The 18546-nt window shown below is 52.6% G+C and overlaps 9 protein-coding genes across 9 annotated transcripts; 3 read left to right on the top strand and 6 right to left on the bottom strand.

Moving 5' to 3' along the window:
* Window positions 1-438: 438 nt before the first annotated feature.
* Window positions 439-1631, top strand: AYO21_11382 (hypothetical protein; the record flags this gene model as incomplete). The annotated part of the gene is made up of 3 exons (XM_022661277.1): window positions 439-505; window positions 625-988; window positions 1169-1631. 3 exons carry the CDS (start codon window positions 439-441, stop codon window positions 1629-1631), a joined length of 894 nt encoding a protein of 297 aa, XP_022506425.1.
* Window positions 1632-2135: 504 nt separating this feature from the next.
* AYO21_11381 (hypothetical protein) lies at window positions 2136-4316 on the bottom strand (the record flags this gene model as incomplete). The annotated part of the gene is made up of 3 exons (XM_022661276.1): window positions 2136-3043; window positions 3191-3291; window positions 4222-4316. The coding sequence occupies 3 exons, from the start codon at window positions 4314-4316 to the stop codon at window positions 2136-2138; spliced, it is 1104 nt and encodes a 367-aa protein (XP_022506424.1).
* Window positions 4317-4501: 185 nt separating this feature from the next.
* On the bottom strand, window positions 4502-7503 carry AYO21_11380 (hypothetical protein; the record flags this gene model as incomplete). The annotated part of the gene is made up of 5 exons (XM_022661275.1): window positions 4502-6924; window positions 6977-7020; window positions 7070-7151; window positions 7207-7303; window positions 7390-7503. 5 exons carry the CDS (start codon window positions 7501-7503, stop codon window positions 4502-4504), a joined length of 2760 nt encoding a protein of 919 aa, XP_022506423.1.
* Window positions 7504-8725: 1222 nt separating this feature from the next.
* AYO21_11379 (hypothetical protein) lies at window positions 8726-10111 on the bottom strand (the record flags this gene model as incomplete). Its single annotated transcript, XM_022661274.1, has 1 exon — window positions 8726-10111. One exon carries the CDS (start codon window positions 10109-10111, stop codon window positions 8726-8728), a length of 1386 nt encoding a protein of 461 aa, XP_022506422.1.
* A 753-nt stretch (window positions 10112-10864) lies between these two features.
* Window positions 10865-11560, top strand: AYO21_11378 (hypothetical protein; the record flags this gene model as incomplete). Its single annotated transcript, XM_022661273.1, has 1 exon — window positions 10865-11560. The coding sequence occupies one exon, from the start codon at window positions 10865-10867 to the stop codon at window positions 11558-11560; it is 696 nt and encodes a 231-aa protein (XP_022506421.1).
* A 433-nt stretch (window positions 11561-11993) lies between these two features.
* Window positions 11994-12881, bottom strand: AYO21_11377 (hypothetical protein; the record flags this gene model as incomplete). Its single annotated transcript, XM_022661272.1, has 3 exons — window positions 11994-12453; window positions 12541-12676; window positions 12758-12881. 3 exons carry the CDS (start codon window positions 12879-12881, stop codon window positions 11994-11996), a joined length of 720 nt encoding a protein of 239 aa, XP_022506420.1.
* A 685-nt stretch (window positions 12882-13566) lies between these two features.
* AYO21_11376 (hypothetical protein) lies at window positions 13567-14649 on the bottom strand (the record flags this gene model as incomplete). Its single annotated transcript, XM_022661271.1, has 1 exon — window positions 13567-14649. The coding sequence occupies one exon, from the start codon at window positions 14647-14649 to the stop codon at window positions 13567-13569; it is 1083 nt and encodes a 360-aa protein (XP_022506419.1).
* Window positions 14650-14736: 87 nt separating this feature from the next.
* On the bottom strand, window positions 14737-15147 carry AYO21_11375 (hypothetical protein; the record flags this gene model as incomplete). Its single annotated transcript, XM_022661270.1, has 1 exon — window positions 14737-15147. The coding sequence occupies one exon, from the start codon at window positions 15145-15147 to the stop codon at window positions 14737-14739; it is 411 nt and encodes a 136-aa protein (XP_022506418.1).
* A 1806-nt stretch (window positions 15148-16953) lies between these two features.
* Window positions 16954-18409, top strand: AYO21_11374 (hypothetical protein; the record flags this gene model as incomplete). Its single annotated transcript, XM_022661269.1, has 3 exons — window positions 16954-17183; window positions 17261-17825; window positions 17999-18409. The coding sequence occupies 3 exons, from the start codon at window positions 16954-16956 to the stop codon at window positions 18407-18409; spliced, it is 1206 nt and encodes a 401-aa protein (XP_022506417.1).
* Between the last annotated feature and the right edge of the window lie 137 nt (window positions 18410-18546).

Below are 18546 nucleotides of genomic sequence, written 5' to 3'. Positions count from 1 at the left end.
CAGCCTTGCGCCATTGAAGCAGTGGGTATGATTGGCCAGCCTGTTGGCCGAGGTTGGTCTCGGGCCATGGCTCAGCCTCGTCAACTTCCCCATATTAGCTGCGAGTCAGCGCCGATCGTGTCGTGATGATTGTATTGGACAAGTACTGAGGTTCTGGTAGTTCATTGGTGCCTCGGGCTTGTCCTCGGTAGATTGAGATTGAGTGAGCCGCGAGATATATACCGTCAATTGACGTGAGAGAATCAAGAGCCTCCCGTGAAACCTTGTCATTGAACGACAGACCTTGACCTTGACCTTGACGCGCTACAAACGCCCATCTCCTCCCAAACAGCAGGGGTCCTCGAAGAAGCCTCGAGTTGAGAAGGACGGGAGATCCAACTAGACAGAGCATTGGAAATCCGCAGTACTTTCGAGAATACCTGGGATCAGCAGAGAGGCATGGCGGCCATCAAGGACTTTGACAGCCTGTTCAGGCTGGATGGCAAGATTGCCGTCGTTACTGGCGGTACGTTGGACTGATTTCTGTTCATCACTTGCTCACTTTGTCTTTTGTGGACTCTGCTCCTATTCCACCCCTCCATCCACTCTTTACTCGATCGGCGCCTCTTCTAACAAGAAAACAAGGTTCCCGCGGCATCGGCCTGTACTGCGCGACGGCCTTCCTCCAGGCTGGCTGCTCCAAGGTGATCATCACGGCGCGCAACGCCGAGAACCTCGCGCAGGCGGCCGCGCAGCTCAACGCGCTGCCCAACATCCGCGGCAGGGCCGTCAGCATCCCGGCCAACGTCGGCCACACGGACCAGATCGAGCAGTTTGTGCGGGACGTGCAGGCCGAGATCGAGCGCGACGAGAGGCCCGGCCGCGGGTTGGACATTCTCGTGGCCAACGCGGCCGCGAGTTGGGGCGGGCCGTTCGAGTCGTTTGAGGACTGGAAGAGCGTCAAGACGCTCGACTTGAACGTCAGGGGCGTGTTTAATCTGTGCAGGCTGTATGTTGTTTCTCCCCTTTTTTTCCCCCTTCTCTTCTGTGTTGGTATTGTTGTGCGTGGCACTTTATTATTGTCTCCGTCACATTACATGACATTACATGACGGTTCTGAGCAATGAACATGTACGATGAATGGGGACGAACCCCACTGACTTATCGGGTTTTCCTCCCATGCGCACAGAATGGTCCCATTACTCTCCAGCGCAGCCACGCGCGCCGACCCGTCGCGGATCCTGATCACGTCGTCGGTGGGGGGCATCGTGGTGCCGCACGTCGGCGAGCGCGGGGCGATAATGTACTCGGTGTCCAAGGCGGCGGCGCACCACCTGGGGCGCAACCTCGCGCTGGAGCTGGTGCCCAAGAACATCACCACCAACGTCATCGCGCCAGGCTTCTTCCCCAGCCGCTTGGCGAACCCGCAGATCGACTTTTTGGGCGGCGAGGACGTCGTCGGCAGCCAGAACCCCATGGGCCGTCTGGGCCGCCCGGACGACATCGCCGGCCTCGTCGTCTTCCTGTGCAGTCGCGCGGGGAGCTACGTCAACGGAGAGGACATCTCGCTCGACGGCGGCGCCAGGCTGAGGTCCGGCACCCACGCGGGGACCTTGGACGCGAGGGGCAAGGCGGCGAGCGGTAACTTGTAAAGACGAAAACCAGGAGGAAGGATAGAGAAAGAGTTTGATATCTGGGGAAGGAAGAAAACGGGAAAGGGAGAGAGATTTTAAGGGGAGGGGGGATTTCGATAGAGTGGCTGAAAGTCAAGGGCGCATTGATAACTGAAGCCCCAACACTCGATTTCATGATCGTGCAAGGTTCACGCAGAGGACATGACTGACTTGGTCTGTGTGTGTAGGTGTGTGTGTATGTGTTTCTTGATCCCATTGCCCGGCACTGTAGCCCCGTGTTTCTCTCCAGCAATATGACAAATTGAGGAACGCCCCAAGCAAAAGGGCAACCAGCGCCTGTCTGACTCCCTCCCTTATCTGTCTGTCTTTCTGTCTGTCGTCTGCCACTTGGCTTTCTTCGTGTTCGAGCCACCACCAACGTCCATCACTGCGCGCGCTGGAGAGTTGCAAGACAGAACTCATAAATCAAAGAATTCGTTCTTCTTCCTCTCCTTTTTTTCTGACTGTGGTTACCCTGCCAGGTTAGCTGACCTCCTCCCAAAACCCCGCGGGCTCTTTCACCAGCACCAGACTCGCGCCGATCCCTTCACTGTCCAGGGGCATCTCGTCGACCTCATCCTCGCCCTTGGCTTCAGCGAACAGCCTCACTTCTCGGATCCCCACTCCCCTCTCTTTCAGCCACGCGTCATCCTCTTGATCCCTCGGCGCCCGGATCACCACCCCAACCCTGCCTCGCAGGCGCTTCATGGCTTCCTCGTCGGGATTCGGGGTGCTGAGCAAAAAGCTCACACTCGTGGTCGGACGATACCTGTAGCCCCCCTGGACTTTCGGTTTCGTGCCCAGCACCGAGGTGTACAGGCGTATGTAGCTGTCAATTTTGTCCTCGGGAACAAGCACCTCGACCCAGAGTATCCCTCTCGCCCCGCAAGGGTGCGTCTCGGATATCTCTTTCTCGGCGTACGGCACTCTTAAGCTCCGGTCCGTCACGTCGTGGCAGAAGAATGGCGTGTCGAGTCGTCCTTTAGGAAAGTATTTTTCGAGAGGTTTTGGTACATTCTCCGCGGTGTCGTCCAGGAGTGGTTTTGTGACGTGCCACTGGACGTCTTGGCCGTCTTTTCGCTTCCGGCCGCCAGCAAGGGGAGGTCGAAACCGTACACCCAGCCCTCCATCACCAGCGTCGACTCTAGGTACTGGGACCTCGTCCGCTGACGAGGACTGAGCAGGAGAAGTCTGTTCCAGTCTCGACTCTAAGCGCCGCGTCACTTCATCAAAGGTGTCCTGCGCAGACGAAGGGGTTGTAAGTGCAAAGTCGATCAGACCGGGTGATTTTGGTGCCCAATCGAAGAATTCTTTGGGTTCCGTGATCCAGTTTATCAGCTCGATGTAAGTACCATCGGGGAATATGATGAGTTTGTTCCGGGAGGAGCCACCTTCACACAAGGGGTGTTAGACGCTCATTCGGACCGCAAAAGAACAGGATGAGGACTAGAGTAAAGACGAGAAACGACACTCAGGTCTGAGTCCTTCATCGGTCTGCTGCTCTCAAGGTTTCCACCCTCTCTGATCGATACACGTACCGGCATGTGTCCCGCCCTCAATGATGGTAAAATTGTCACTCAGCCACGACGGCGGGTTCTCGAAATCCGGTGTATCAAGTAGCAGAATAACATGGTCGAAACTATAAGACGAAATCGTTTCGCCCACCATACCGCCGGTACCAGCCACTGGCGAAGTGCGACACGGGAAGTAATGGAAAATGAGGCTGTCAACAAGTGACTGTAGTGAGAATGGGCTTCCACGAGGCTTTCCGTCAGTTGCCGATCCGAGGTTTGTTGTCGCTTGTATACCAGGTGTAGTCAGGGAGATGGCCGAAGACCAGGGTCAAGAGAAACCTGAGCACCTGTAGGTATGTTAACCATTGCATTCCAGGATTGATAAGGTGTTCGCAGACCTACAGGGTCGGTCGAACCACTGCTTGATAGACCAGACGTTTTCAGCTGAAACCAAACAGGGAAAGTGAAGAAATGTTCTGCAGATCCCGGACAACTTCAATATTCGCACCAACTTCTTACTTTAGGCAATGATCCCTTGAAAGAACAGGTTGGAGACGAGGCGTTTCCAGAGACAAGGATGAATAGAATGAGTCACGATCTGACGATCTGCTCATGTCACCCGTTTGTCGTTTGGGGGAACCGCGGAATGATACAGAATACGAGGATTGCGAAATCGGGCAAATGTGACAAACCCAGCAAACAGCATCTAGGCGTGTTTGGTGTGTTTGGCGAGGCTGGATATCATCTATCATGCAGCAGGAAAGAAGAGAGAGGGTCAGAAAGACGAAGGCAGCAATGCGGATTTTATACCATGAAATTCATCTCTTCCATTTGCACAAGGCCATCCGTAGCGGACTACTGCGATAGAGAAGAGCGCCCCCATCGCGAGGAGATGAAGCACCTCTCCATCCATCGAGCGGGTTTGCTCTCTCCTTGACAAGCTGAGAAGTCCTTCTCGTCTTGTGTCTTGTAGTTCTGCGTCTTCATCCCACTTTCTCCCAATATGTTTGCATCTCACCAGAGTGTAGCTCCCAATCCTCCGCTCGGCGGCTTACAAGGCATCCAACTGTTGCAATTGGTCGCCATTTGGGACTCCCACACCTGCAGTCGCCGCAAAACACCATCGTGCATTCGTGTAGATCGGAGCCATCGATGTCGAAATCTGTCCCTGCAACCATCCCTCTATTGGTTTGAAGCAACCGTGTCTCACCCTCTACCTCATAACCCCCAAGATATTGGTCGTATTGTACAATAGTAGTTCGTGGACTCCATCAAACACCATCGCAAAATGAGAAGCAATGTGCTCGCATATAACGGCAGCTTTCTATCCATATCCTACTCCTTGGTCGTCACCGACTGCTGCTTATTCTGCAGCTTGACGTTTGTTGTAGAGGGAGGTGTATCATCAGGTTTGTTGGTCGCGTTGGAGAGACTGATGGCGATTTTGCGAGGTTTTCGACCATCGACGTGATTCTCTGTCTCAGTATTACTCGTTGATATCGGGCCATTCTCGCCGCTTGCCTGCTTCGATCGCAAAAATCCCTTTTTCCGACGTAGTGCGCCTTGCGAGGACAGGCTGGAACTGCTGGATGCCGAGTTTCTGCGTTTGGGCCCTCCAGAAAGCTTGCCGAGCTCATCGTCGTCGTCATCTTCTTGTCGTCGTCGTTTCTCCGTCATTCTTTCGGGGGCTTGCTGCAATTCGCTTTCGGCAATGGATTTGATCTCCGGTGATGGCTGCAGCTTCTTTTCAGGTGCTGCTTTTGGTTCGGGGGAAGAAACATCCTTGTTACTGTCTGGAGTTAGTGGAGTGTGAGGTGTTGCATCGGCTTTGGCTTCCATCGCGTCGTCCTCGTCGTCGTCAGGATAATCTACAAGCGGCTTGTTAACCGGACTGGCGCTCCCATTCATCATCTCAGCCTTTATCCTTCTGCGGTGCCATTGGTTCACCCTTTCAGACACGTCCTTTATACTGTCACGATCAGCATCTTCCTCTGCTTCTTCCTCCTCGTCATCGGAGGCGTTGAAATAGTCCTCCTCGCTCGCATCCATTTCCGGTAGACCCTGCCACCGACCATTCATATGTGCCCGACTCATAGGCGGCGTTGCATCGTCTTGGCTGAATAAGGTGTGCTCAGGCTCAGGGTGGTCGGTTGTCAACTGTTCATACTTAAGAAGAAGATTCACAAACGTGTCGACATAGGTAATGTCCTGGATCTTTTGCCGGTAATGCTCCGCAAGGTGGATGACTATCGGCTTTATCGTTTCCTTGCGGATAAATTCAAACATTTCCAGACATGCTGAATTGAGGAGATTATCCCGTGGCATAGTGTCAATGACAATTCCCAGAATGGCGTCAAAAGCTCCGCTTTTGATGACCTGCGCGGCATAGAATTGATCTTGTAACGAGACTGCGGTCCGGAAAAATTTCAAAGCAGTCAGTTTCAACGGTTTCTGCGGGACCTGCAACAGCTGAGCCACTCTTGGTGCCAAATTTTCCGACAGGAGAAAAGGCCGGCTTCTCATGGAATGTTGGCGGATAAAGAATGTCAATATCTCGACCAAATACGAGAACAACGAGACCTCCTGATAGCTGAAGTTAAGCATCGATTCCCTAGATTCGAGCTCCTTGAGCGGTTGGAATAATTTTCGACACGATCGGTCAAAATTGTCCTGCGCAAATTGCTCGTTGGCCTGCTGAGTCGGAGTCATCTGGGGTCTTGAGAGCTTGGTCATGAACTCGGAGTTCTGACGGTTACCCATTGGGTCATTAGAAGGGGGTTGAGGATCCAGTAAGATCTTGATGGCGTCTGCCAGCTGGTTTTTCACGCCCAGATCAGTCTCGGCATGCAACAAGTCGATCAGCGTGTCCGTCAAGGGAATCTTCCTTTCAGATACGGCCTTGAGCATATAGCCTCTCATCATATTAGGGTCATGGTCGAGAAGCGCCACCAGGATGTCAATGCCAGTTGTTCTCATTGACGGCTCTGGGTGTTTTACCGCGAAGGTAATGACTGAAAAGAGACCGTGTGCAATGAAGTTGTTGAGAAGGTTTGCCCTCGACTGCATTTGAAGCGTCTTCGCAATCGCAGCGCATTGCTGCAAGAAGTGTACAGCCTGTTCTTTCCGTCTGATGTCCGTGTTGTCGGTACTGAAGATGGCAAAGAGCTCCTTCAAAAAGGCAGTGTTGTTTTGAAGGTGTTGTACAATATCAACCTGATTGAAGAATATGAGCGAGTTCAACACGCCGAAGGTAGGGTCGTCCAGGATGCGCGCCAGCACCACATCCTTCAAATACTGCAGCCGCCATGTCTGGCGTATTTTCCGCTTGATGTTTTGGTCTTTGATCTCCACCACCTCTTTATACCTCGACTCATCTGACAGGTACTGTCTATGGTTGGCTTTGTGGGTGGGGAAGTCCGGATCGTATTCAAGGGCTCCAACGACGCCCAGAATGATATCGTCCGTCACCAAATGCTCAATGATGGTGTTATCGTTCATCAGAATCAGGGCCTTCATAATATTGCACAGGCGATGTAGATCTGGTAGACTCTCCAGGTCCTCTGCCATCTCAACCAACGGTATTAATTTGAGTAGGTACTCTTCACGGATCAAAAACTTTGCTAGTGCTTCGCGCCCGCCCTGCGTTATGCTCGCATGTCGTATACTCTGTTCGATCTCGTCCAGATTGTTCAGTTCCGGGGGATTGAGGGTAAAGGAGCTTGAGATATTTTCAAGGGCATCGTCCGAAAGGCCATCATCTGTACATCAACTCAGCCAAGTAGACTTTGCGGAACCGCAGTTGACGCTTACCAGGAAGGGTCAATAACTGTTGCTGGACTTGATGTACGAAATCCCTGGAGCACTATTAGACCATTGCGCGCCCGAAATGAACCATGTGCGTACCATATGACTGCACAGCCTTCTGCCTCCTGGAAACTGAGGGCCATGTCGGTGCCATTGGTCTCGGTCCACACAATGAGTGTGTCTTCGAGCGCGTCAGCAGACCAGAACTCTTCAACCTTGATTCACAGAGAATGTACCTTGCTGTTTCTGATATCCATCATCTTTGACGATACGAGTTTCTAACAACATGCGATCCGGTTGGTCTTCGGACTCGACGTAGATGCGCGGTTCATCCTGTATATACCGTGTATTAGCGCGCGTGCCCTTTTCCTCGCCAGCGTCTCGATATCCAAACGGAAACAGAAGATTTCGAGGCGTACGTTAATGAATTGGCCGGTGCAAAACCCAGTTCCTCTGTCAAACCAGTCATTGTCGCGCAGCTCATAAACTTTTACTCTCTTCTTGTCGTTGGCAAGCGGCGCCTGCATTGCCATGACTGAAGGAGAGAGAACAAGGAATGAACATCAGCAGGCAGCGATTCTGTTACCGGCTGCCGACTTTCTGTTTGGGAGGGTGGCGAGATGCGCAAAGTTGAGCGAGTTTCGGGTGCTGGTGATACAGAACAGGTGGCGCGGGGTGGATCTGCGGTCGAGGCAAGGTTGCGCCCGACAGGAAGGAGACAAGCGCGCAAAGCTCCAGGGCCGCGATCAAGAATCGGATGGATACAATAGATCAATGGGCGTCTATTGCAGTGAGCCGATAGAGGTGATGTTGAGGAGGGTGAGATGGGATGGACGAGGGAATGACGTGCATCCAACGAGTTGGGATGCCTTGTCGCGATAATTTTGTGACAAGAGAGATGGAAGTCCGAGAGGGAGCAAAGCCTGAGCCTGAGCCTGGGCCCGGGGCTCAAGTGCAGGGCTCTTTTGCGACCACTGATCCGTACGGGATGCAGCTGGTGGAGCGACGGCTTTGCCGAGACTGACAGCTGCCCACCACCGGGAAGTTTACAACGACTTAGCGTGCAAGGCGTGATGATTTGGGAAGTTGGGAAGATAGGGCGAATGGTCCACCCTGCGGTAAGGCGAGTTGATTGTCAGAGAGTCAAAGTCGATTCTTCTTGTTCTCGTGGATTCTTAGTTCCGTTTCAATATCAAATGGCAGTAGTATCGGTGCAACAAATACATGCAGAATACTCGGTAAATGGGAGAAGTACAAGTACAAGACGAGGGCGCAGGTGACAGGCAAAGGCTTGCGTGGGCTTAGTAGGTGGGAAGCGGGAGGCGGGAGGCGTGTATCGATGCAAGAGGTGGGAGGGAGAAATGCCAGGAACCCGGAGCTGGGCGTTGGTGGCTGCTCGATGGGCGTCCCCCCATCCCCTTCTCGCACCCCCGACAACCCCAAAAGTCGATGTGATGGATTCATCTTGCAGCCTCGGGCACCACTTTGGCCCATGTGACATCATGCAGAGGGCGCCGCCACCACCGCAACTAGTACCTAGGAGGCAGCTAGCCACATTTTTAGTTACATATTCATTATTATTAGTAGCATTGGCAGCTGGTGGAACATCTATATCAAGGTGACGTGGGGATCTCTGGCAGCTTTCATCTGCACCTGCGACTCCTTTACCATGATTTACGCCGGGCATCAGAATGTCAATATTACCATCATCAGAGAGTCTTTTGGAGTCTCATGCACATTACCCAATCCAACATGCTAATATATAGCCAACGCTCTCCCCCACCATCTGTCACCTCTCCACCATCCGATTAATCGCGAGCCTTCCTGATTCCACACCCACCACCCCTCACCCTTGCCGCCTGGCCCAAACCCTATTCCGCGGAAGAAACTGATGGGAACTGGCTCAAAGAGCCACAGTCCAGAGGTTGCAAAGTCGTTGGCCAATAATGACCCTGTCAAATAAAGATATAACACCACCACGAGCGCATTTGCCGTCTGGCCTATACCGGATGGCAGATTCTTGACCCACGAAGCGTGTCTGTATATGAGTTTGACTATGAATGATTGTAAGAGAATGCCAACGCCTTGTAGGAGAAAGAACAATAAGGGGCCAGAGAGTGGATGCGAGCCGTTGAGTGAAAATGTTGTGTAGCTAGCACTCGCATGGATTGAGCCTGACAACGTGAAAGCGACCAGAAGCTGAACGGTTCGAGCAATGTTGCCGCGAGCGTCCAGCTGCAGTCCCTCAATCAAGACTCGGGATGGTTCTGAGATGCCAAACCGAAACATCTGATGCCAACATCTGCCCCATAACCCTGCCAGCCCAGAGTACAGGACCGACGTCGATAACGATTGCCAATAAGGTGGATACATCCATGTTTCCGTGAGAGGTGCCTTTGTAATCTTTGTGAGGTCGACAAAAGTGGGAAGGATGGTAGCGAAGAACAACGGACTGAGGCTGAAGATCAACGTCAATGCAGTTACGACTCCACACATCGTAATCCACAGCCGAACAAAGCGAGTTGCAACTGGCACAGCATTGTCCATGTGAGCAAGCCAAGTCCAGGGTGTAGACGATTCCAACGGTGCCACGCCCAGAAAGTACGGGTCCGTGATCATGACTGCCTTCAGAAAATCGAGGAAGAGATAGTTGATGATAAAGCCTCGTAAGGCTCTCAACTGATGGGTTCGCGGAAAATGCGAAGCAGCCATCGATGTCTGCCTTTCGTCACCGCGAATCCCAGTGGCAGTAGTACTTTGGGACTTGTCTCGCGGCATTGATGGGTCAATCTGCCCTATGGTTGAGATTCGATGTTCCCATCCCACTGCTCGGAAACTCGTCATAAGGTCGACCGTCCAGTCGAGGACGTGGAACAAGTCCGAATTGTAAGGATACCCTTGCCATACCAGTTCGTATGGCTGTCGACAAGGTTGTTCAGGCTGAGAGGTCGAGGTGGAAAATGAAGACGAGCTGCCCACCTTCCGCTCCCTCATATTGCTCATTTGAGGTCGATCGCACTGCGAAGATGTTGCTGTGAACTTGAGCCACTCGGAATCTTCACTCTCTGTTTTGACCACTCTCTTTTCAAGCCTTCTGAAATCTCGCCCCACGTCGTTGCACAAGAGAAGAGTGCCAGACATGATGACACCCCAGGCTGTCATTAACCCAATGCCATAGCCGGCCGCAAGCCAGAGTGTCCGGCGATAGCATGCCACATAGGCACCATGGGCAAGGACCGAAACGAAAGCGACACATCGGACTGCTCTGGCCAGCCTTGGGGACAGTCTGGGGCTGATTGCGATAGCAAAGATTAAGTATAAGGCTGGGAGTGAATCCCACGGATAAAGGAAGGGAGTATACTCGTCTGCCGCTATTACCAAATCATATTGATGTTGCCGCTCTGCTAGAATTTGCCGATAGAGCGAAACATGGTTGTTAGTCATAGCTGGCCAGGATATGGGAGTGAAAGTACATGAGAAGAACAATAGAAGTCAACTCGATGTTGGTGGTGTCTTTGAAGTCATGACGTCTTGAAAAGTGATTGATCTGACCGACCATCCCAAGGATTGACATTGGGGACATCGTTCTGTTGAGCAAGACGTGTCCTGAGAACAACAGGTCGACAATCCCTTGAACCAGTAGGACCTAGTCTTTCATCTGTTTGGTACGATTACGCTGGAAAGTGACTGATGAACAGCATCCAGTCCCCCATTGTGGCGCCCTGTCGTCCAAATCAGGGTTGGGTCTGGGATTCTGGAGAAATCCACCTTCAGTAACTTTTCAATCTTGCCGAATTCCACGTGGAATCCAACCCATGCTTCTTACAAGTCCCGGGTCCATGCTGTCGGTCCGGACTGCCCTCGACTGTAAGTACAGTTCGGCGTTTCTCTACCATGAATTCGATAGAAGGGCTGCCCCCTTCATGCTACTATGTCCCCAGTTTCATCACCGCATCTGAAGAGGCGCAGATCCTCAACGAACTCCAGAAACTGCCCGAGTCTCGATGGACTGTGCTCACCCACCGGCGTCTATTATCTCTACCCTCAACCTTGACCGGTCCTTCGCGTGACACTCTCCTTGCTGCCCCCATGCCAGCGTACCTCGATGTGATCGTCGCCCGTCTTCAACAAGGCAAATTCTTTGAGAGTTCCACACACAAGGCTCCGAACCATGTCCTGATCAATGAATACAAACCAGGAGAAGGAATCATGCCCCATGAAGATGGTCCTGCGTACGACCCAATCACGGCGACGGTGAGCTTGGGGAGTCACACTGTGCTCGAAATCTACCGAAAGACTGAAGCTGGCGAACGAGAAGCGAAGCCTACATGGCGAATCTTACAAGAACCGCGGAGTCTGCTGGTGACGACGGGCGACATGTATGTCAACACGCTACATGGCATTTCAGAACTCCAGACGGATGAGAATCTGAACAGCGAGCAGATCATCAACTGGAATCTCCTCGGTGACCAACAACCCTACGAGAGCGGTCATGCTCAGCGGCAAACTCGCATTAGTCTCACCTTGCGTGACGTGATCAAGGTTGCCAAATTGGGGGGTGCTTTGAAGTTCATGAACAAAAGGCCCTGACGCTGTCTCTCCTATTTCTGGCTCTTTGACAGGATCTCTCCCCGTGGTGCCGGCATCATGGCTCCTTCGGCGGGCTGGTGTTTACTCTTGAAGTGGTCCACCATCTCGGCCATTGTTACCCATTCCACGCCCTCGTGTTTGTTGATGTGCTCAATTAACCTTTCATGCATGAGCAAGACATGCGGTCTACCGGACACATCCGGGTGGATGGTCATAGGGAAGTAAAATCCCTCTCTCTCTTCTCTATAAAAATAGTCGAAATGGTCCTGGGGACGGCTCAGAATTGCGGACTTCAGCAGGATAACGCTGGCAACTTACCCGCCACAAATCTTCAACGTCTCTTGGATTCACCCATCCATGACTGTTTGGCACCTTTTTCTACACGAGTCTGTCAGCTTGTCTGAAGAGGACATAGCCAGGAACCATTCTTCAGTCAACTCCAAGAGCGGTTGAAGCCGGGAGGACCTACCATGAACATCATTGGAGGCAAATCATCCAGGTACCAATTGGCTGGAATCTCCACGAGCCCCGTTTCCTGGCCCGTGGTGAAGGGCTTCATCCACTCAGCGGCTGTTTTGTTATAGTCGATCTTTGTCCAGTTATCTCCTGTCCGGAGATAGTATGCCTGACAGTCATGATGGCTCATGCTGTGGTCATACTCAATGCCATAATGAAGCAATAATTCGGTGGCTTCTCTGCTGACCTCCCACCACGGAGCCACGATTCCTCGGGGCGTCTTTCCATGACAGAAATCTGTGAGCATTCGGTAGGTATGGTCGAGCACGTCGCGTTGCTGCTCAAATGTCATATCAACGGGATTCTCATGGCTGTAACCGTGCAAGCCTATCTCATGCCCGGCGTCGCGGATCATAGCACATTCTTCTGGAAATGTTCTGTTGGGGCGACGGCGTCAGCTCACGAGGCAGGTGAAGCATCGGGTCCCCCTCGAAATTCAACTCCAAGTTCACGCAGAGACTTACTCTAGACTATGGCCAGGAATAAACCAAGACGCCTTGATGTTGTATTTTTCAAACAGCTTCAATAGCCTTCTCACGCCTTGCGTGCCAGCGAAGTAACCTACTCGGACGGAACACGAAGGGTCTGTCTCAGCTCTCTCTGCAATAAATTGTCCCTCGCAGAACTTGTGGAAAGTGGGTTTTGTGTGATGCTAGCCCGGCATATTTGGCGTTGACGTACCTCGAGAGATGTCACTGGTCGAGTCTTCACCCTTGTATGAACCCAACCATCCTGCTATTGCGTCTATATCAACGCCATAGGATACCAGGATCCGTCTCTTCGGCTTTGCAGAGTCCTCTGACATTATGCCAATTGATTTTCGCGATTATTTGCCTATCGTCGACCGCGACTCGCAAAACACAAAAGTCTATACAAATGTACCGCACGCAAGAAGTATGATGGGGTTCGCGCTCAGCGGGTGAGTCCCGAAGAGAACGGACGAAGGACCGATAACATATCTTCTGCTCCGACTCTGGAGATGTCCGCGACGTTCTTTTCCATGACGTTTAGAGAATATCCGAAGACTCGTGCATAATATCCACTACCGTGTCTAGGACGGGTCGATGCGGAGGATGCGGAGACGCATGATCCACCCGGCCACTGGGGTACCAGTTCCCCATCACAGCTTGTCACTTCTGCTGGGGCCGACAGCCTTGGCCAGAGATGTTCTCTTGAACAGGCTGCTCGGATTTCCATATACCTCAGGGTGGTAGAGATCAACGGGACTGCAGTTCGATTCAATATCAAAACAGTCCGTAAGCAGGGACGGATCGCACATGCGGCAGAAGGACCCGGTTGGCTCTAATCATGGATGACAAGATTCGTGACCGGATCTGTTAGAGTATCGTGGAAGATTCTTTGCAGAAAGACACCGCTGTCAGGGAGTGGAATGCGCAAGAAGAACTCGAGGCGATTAGAGCACCATGTTACCGCGAAGGGAACGGTGAGCTCTCGATGCGTGCAGTTCATCACAATATGCTGCCTGAGAGCTAATGGATGAACCCAACAGTGTGGCTGATGAAGTCTTGGATGTCTTCCTCTGCGTAGTCGTTCTGCCACTCGCCCAGCTCAATGGTGAACCCTCCTTGCAGTCCCTCATTCGGACCATTACCTCCTTGGGGGTGGTCATCATCTGCTTTGGAGACCGAGGGAATTAATTTGACGGGCAAGAATCTCGGGTAAGCGCCCTGTCGGTCCCACGTGTCCAACCGGGTGAAAGCGACCTCTAGATAGTCCAATTTCTTGGTCTGTCCTTCTCCTCCTGCACGATCCATCAGCAGCGCATACAAGTTTGCGACCGCCTGGCATAGTTGATCCTGTTTCAGCGGCGGCGGGTTCGTCCCAATGGAGGTATATTTGTCTTGGAAGCAAGATTTCTCGGTAGGAACCTCGATCCAGAGTCTGATCGTCCGCATTGTGGGTATGGACCGGATCAATGTTGACAATGCCGTGGTTGTGGGAGTGGGAGACAAAAACGGCGTAACGGCAAGGTCGTCTTTGTCACCCTGGGTCGGGCCAAACGAAGGAATGTCCATTTCCAGATGCGTGAGTGATGTCAAATGCGTTGCCATGAGCTGAATTTGGTCTGGGTTCAGATACGACAGTCCCTTGGGTCGGGTGGAGGTGAAAACAGGGAGGCTGTGCAGCTTGAGCACCTGCAGAGTCGGAGCGTGCAGGTTGGCTATGGTCGGGATGAGTGAGGGGAGTTGTCCCTGATAGTCGGTCGCGTAGATGGACGTGAGGTTTGGCAGGGATCCCATCGCAGTGGTCGCCACGGCCATCTTCCGTCTCATCCATTCCTCCTTGCCCGTGCCCTCGTGGGCCGGGTAGTATGGCACGAGAAAATGCAGCCGCAGGAATCTCTTGTCGCGGTAGTAGGACGAGTAGACGACGCTGCCAAAGTTGTTCCTGTCGATGTGGGTTTGCGCGAGCGGGAACGAATTGAACAAGTCGAAATCGAGCTCGGGCAGATTGACAGCGTCGTCGGACATTTGGCGTTTGAGGACACGCAGATGGACGTTGTGGTGTTGTGGCTGTCGGAGAAGAGAGAGGATGTTGGGGGGAATGGGCATGTTGACGCACCATCTGTGCTCAGGAGATGGGTCAGTTTTTGCTTCTCAGAAGAAGGGGCAGGTAGATGGTTGCTTTTAGAGATATCCTCACGACAAGGTGCGAAGGTTCTTGACGCTGTTGAGAATGCGCTCGAGTGCTGCGGAATCCAGCACGTTGGGCAGAATCGCGATAATCTCGTCGTTGTTACTGTTGTCATCATTCTCCTCGTCATGGTCATGGTTATGATCGTCATCACCATCTTCATCATCATCCTCGTCGTCGTCCTCCTCCTCATCAAACTGCCGGCGGTAGTCATATTCTCGCATCGCAGGCGATCCTATGCTAATCTCCTCAACGCGCCGGGCGAGGACGCTGTCCGGATTCGAAAGCTGCTGAACCATCTCTCGGAGTTGTCCATTCTCAGACTCGTCGTCTTCTTCGTCATCGGCGACGGGGAAATGATCCTGTTTCAGCAATGCTGTGACCTTGTCGGTGGGCAAGAGGATGCGGTCGTCCATGACTGGGAATATGATATGGCTGCCAACACGGGACGGGATTCTGAGTGATGGTGATGGAGAATAATAAAGATGAAGACAGAGACAAAATAATCCCTCACTCTCACTCTCTTGTCGAGAAGAGACAAGATTCTCTCACCGCATCTTGCTAGCAGAGTGGTATTTTGCTATGCATATCCCATATCCATGTCCTTAGCCATCTACCAAGAAACTACGAGGTAAATAGATACCTAACAATCCCCGGTGACCGAATTGCTGTCGTTTACCATGAGCTTGTATTCTCAGCCCCGTCAGTGGTTGGTGGACTTGCTATTCCTGTCACCGCTGGCGCCAAAAAGGAGGAGGAATTATTACCTCAATAAGCACTTGGTTGGAGAAAGCAGAATGACAGAGCGTCTGATGGGGCTGGGGATAATAGTCCCTTGGTGGCCATTGCAGATCTCTTGTTTCCTTTCCATGATGTGATGATGGTTTAATCCCATGCAATGCAAACAATCATAATAATATAAATATGATGCCCAAAAAGGGGAGAGATGAATCTCATCCATCAAGAGTCTGGACCAGGCCTGTCACTCTTTACGCCTTTACCTCCCTCTTTACCTCGTATTACTCCTCCCAATCTTTCTTCTCCCTTTGCCGCTCACCCGAAAAGCGCAAACTATTTGATAAATGGGCGATTATTTAATCAAGCGTCTTTGCTCACTCACTGCAAGCACCAATATGGGCATGGCGCTTCTTAATTACTTGTCACGGATTCCTGCCGCAGTTCATGCCGGGGCCCCAAGTTGCCCAAACCTTTGCCTGCTCAGCTTGTCCAGCGCGTCCATTTGTTCTGCTTGTCAAGCTGTCGATGCCTCGAGTCAATCAATCACCTTCAAACCTTGTCAAGGCCGTCCCCGCCTCTTGAATCCTTCTGGCGATTGCTCCCGATCTTTCCCACGAAACAAGTCACTGGGCATGTGTCAACACCACCAATGCCAGTCCCTCCGCCAGTCCCTGCATGCTGGATTTCTTTTCTCCGGTCCCGCCGGCTCCCTTAGAATGGCAGAAGGCACATGAAAGAGTCTCGTCTCCCTCGTATTTCCCCTCGGCATCTCCATCACCTGAGTCCGTCCTCGATCACCAACAAGTCATAGCTCTTTCCTCTCTGTGCAGTCTCATTGTAACCTCATTTTTCAGCCGCTTCTCTGTGTCCAACGACTTTTTCTCGGGAGCATATAAATCAGGGCCAACAGCTGCCGCCGAGTCCTAACAACCACGCCCGCCCACCTTGGGCCGCGCACGGCGCGACACCAGCCCAATGCCTTGTGATCTCGCCTCTACCTGATAGCCTCCTGTCGCCGTTAGTCACCTGAGCGAGAAAGAGATAGGAGAAACACAACAAGAATTCAATGGCTTAAGCCACGTGGTCGACAATGTCGAAAAGATCATGTCCGAATATAACCAGACCTTCTCTCCAGATCAGCTACGAGCCATCGATATCGCCGCCCGCATATCATCATGTCTGTCCATATCAGGCTCCTGCTTCACCATAATCAGCTTCATCAGCCACCCGCCGCTCCGAAAACCTGTGAACCGTCTTGCTTTTTCTATCGCCGTTGCCAATATCTTTGCGTGTTCGGCGTATAGTTGGGGTATTCATCCGATCAATGCTGGGAGGGAATCTGCGTGGTGTCAAACCCAGGGGTTTTTCATTACTTGGTTTGTGATGACGGATCCGTTACTTGTACGGCATGACCCACCGTCGTTTGGTTACCACCTTTTTGTTGATTGAGCTAACAAGGGTTTTGTTGTGTTTAGGTCATGATCATGGCGTTCAACGTTCTTCTCACTGTTCGAACGAAACGAAATGCCACCGAGCTCAAAAGGGTCGACGTTTATGCGATATTGCTGGCTTTTATTCTCCCGTTCATTCCGGCTTTGGTGTTTTTGTGCTGGAGGCCCGATGGCAAGTCTGTCTATGGGCCGGCGACCATGTGGTGCTGGATCGCCAAAGAATCCCAGATCTTGCGTCTGGTAGCCTTTTATGTGCCCATTTGGTGAGTTTGGCATGGTGTTGAGGGCGATGGAGTGTCTCAGTCGCAACCTAATTACATACTGACTGGGCCTGGAATAGGTGCTTCATCCTAGTCGCCATATTCCTCTTCGCTCTAAGCGGCAAACAAATCCTTCTGGTGCGCCGCAAGGTCAAATCGGCCAAAGCCGAATGTGTACTGTACCAAGACGAGCCAGGCCCAGACGGATACCCACCTCCACGTGAACGCCGGTTTTCGTCCTTCGCCAGGGCCTTCATGTCGTCCACACCATCGGCGACGCGAGACTCGGATAGGTCCAATGTGCCCTACAGCAGCAACAACAACAACGCAGGGCCAGAGCCGTCATCGCCCGAGTTCAAGGGTTTCGAGCCGCTCGCGCCCATCCATTCGCGCGAGGTCCTGGATCTGGAGTCTCAGTCTCACCATCCCCCGTCATCGCCGCCGTCGCACGAGTCGTCGATCGTTGCCACGCCAGGGTCTCCGACAGTCACCCTCGACCGATCTGGTTCCGACCAGACGATGCTCCGTGGGGTGGCACCGGACCGATTCCCGCCGCGGCGGAGGTCGTCGTCGCGCTTTGATCGGATACACTGGAAATACGCCAAGTTTGCTTTTTTGTGCACGATTGTCTTGTTCATTACCTGGGTATGTTGCAAGAGCCGTACAGTACTCCGAATTCTTTACCCTTCTTCCCTCCTCCCGTCCCCCCCTTTCCGCGAGAACAAAATAATATGCCCTGATGATAACCAATGAATCACGACGCCGACACAAATACTAAGTACCACGTTCCAAGCACTAATCTCATCTGCTGTCAACAGGTCCCCATCAGCGTCAACAGGGTCTACAACAACTTCATCTCCCCGAACCACCAAATCTACGGCCTTTACCTGACCTCGGCGGCGTGCATCCCGCTGCACGGCTTCGGCAACTTTGTCATTTACACCACCACCAGCTGGGCCGAGTGCAGAGACTTTCTGACCTGCTCGACTCATCGTAGTTCCCGGCGCCCGTCCTCCTCGTCGGCTATTGTCGTCCCTGTCGGAATTGGCCCTGGCGCCACCACGGCCGTCACCGTCCCCGTGGGAGGCGGGGAAGACCGCGCTCGCGAAGGTGCAGGCCAGGATGGTGAGGAGATGGCAACGACACGCAGGCTCTGGTTGATCCAGAATAATGTGCTCAGGGGTTGGGCAAAGCGTGGTCACGAGATGTGGGCGACACGGAGACAATGACAGTGCCCGTTCGAGACCCGACCGTAACGTGGCGTATATGTCCCGCCCAGGTCGACTGAGCGGCCGCCGCCACTTAACTGGTACCATTACCATCTCCCAAGTATCACATACGCTAAACCCAACTTGTGGGACATATA

Source organism: Fonsecaea monophora (assembly GCF_001642475.1).
Source record: "Fonsecaea monophora strain CBS 269.37 chromosome Unknown Scaff156, whole genome shotgun sequence".
In the NCBI taxonomy this organism is placed as follows: Eukaryota; Fungi; Ascomycota; class Eurotiomycetes; order Chaetothyriales; family Herpotrichiellaceae; genus Fonsecaea; species Fonsecaea monophora.
The sequence above is the reverse complement of the archived record's forward strand: the minus strand, read 5'-3'. Positions and strand labels throughout refer to the sequence as shown.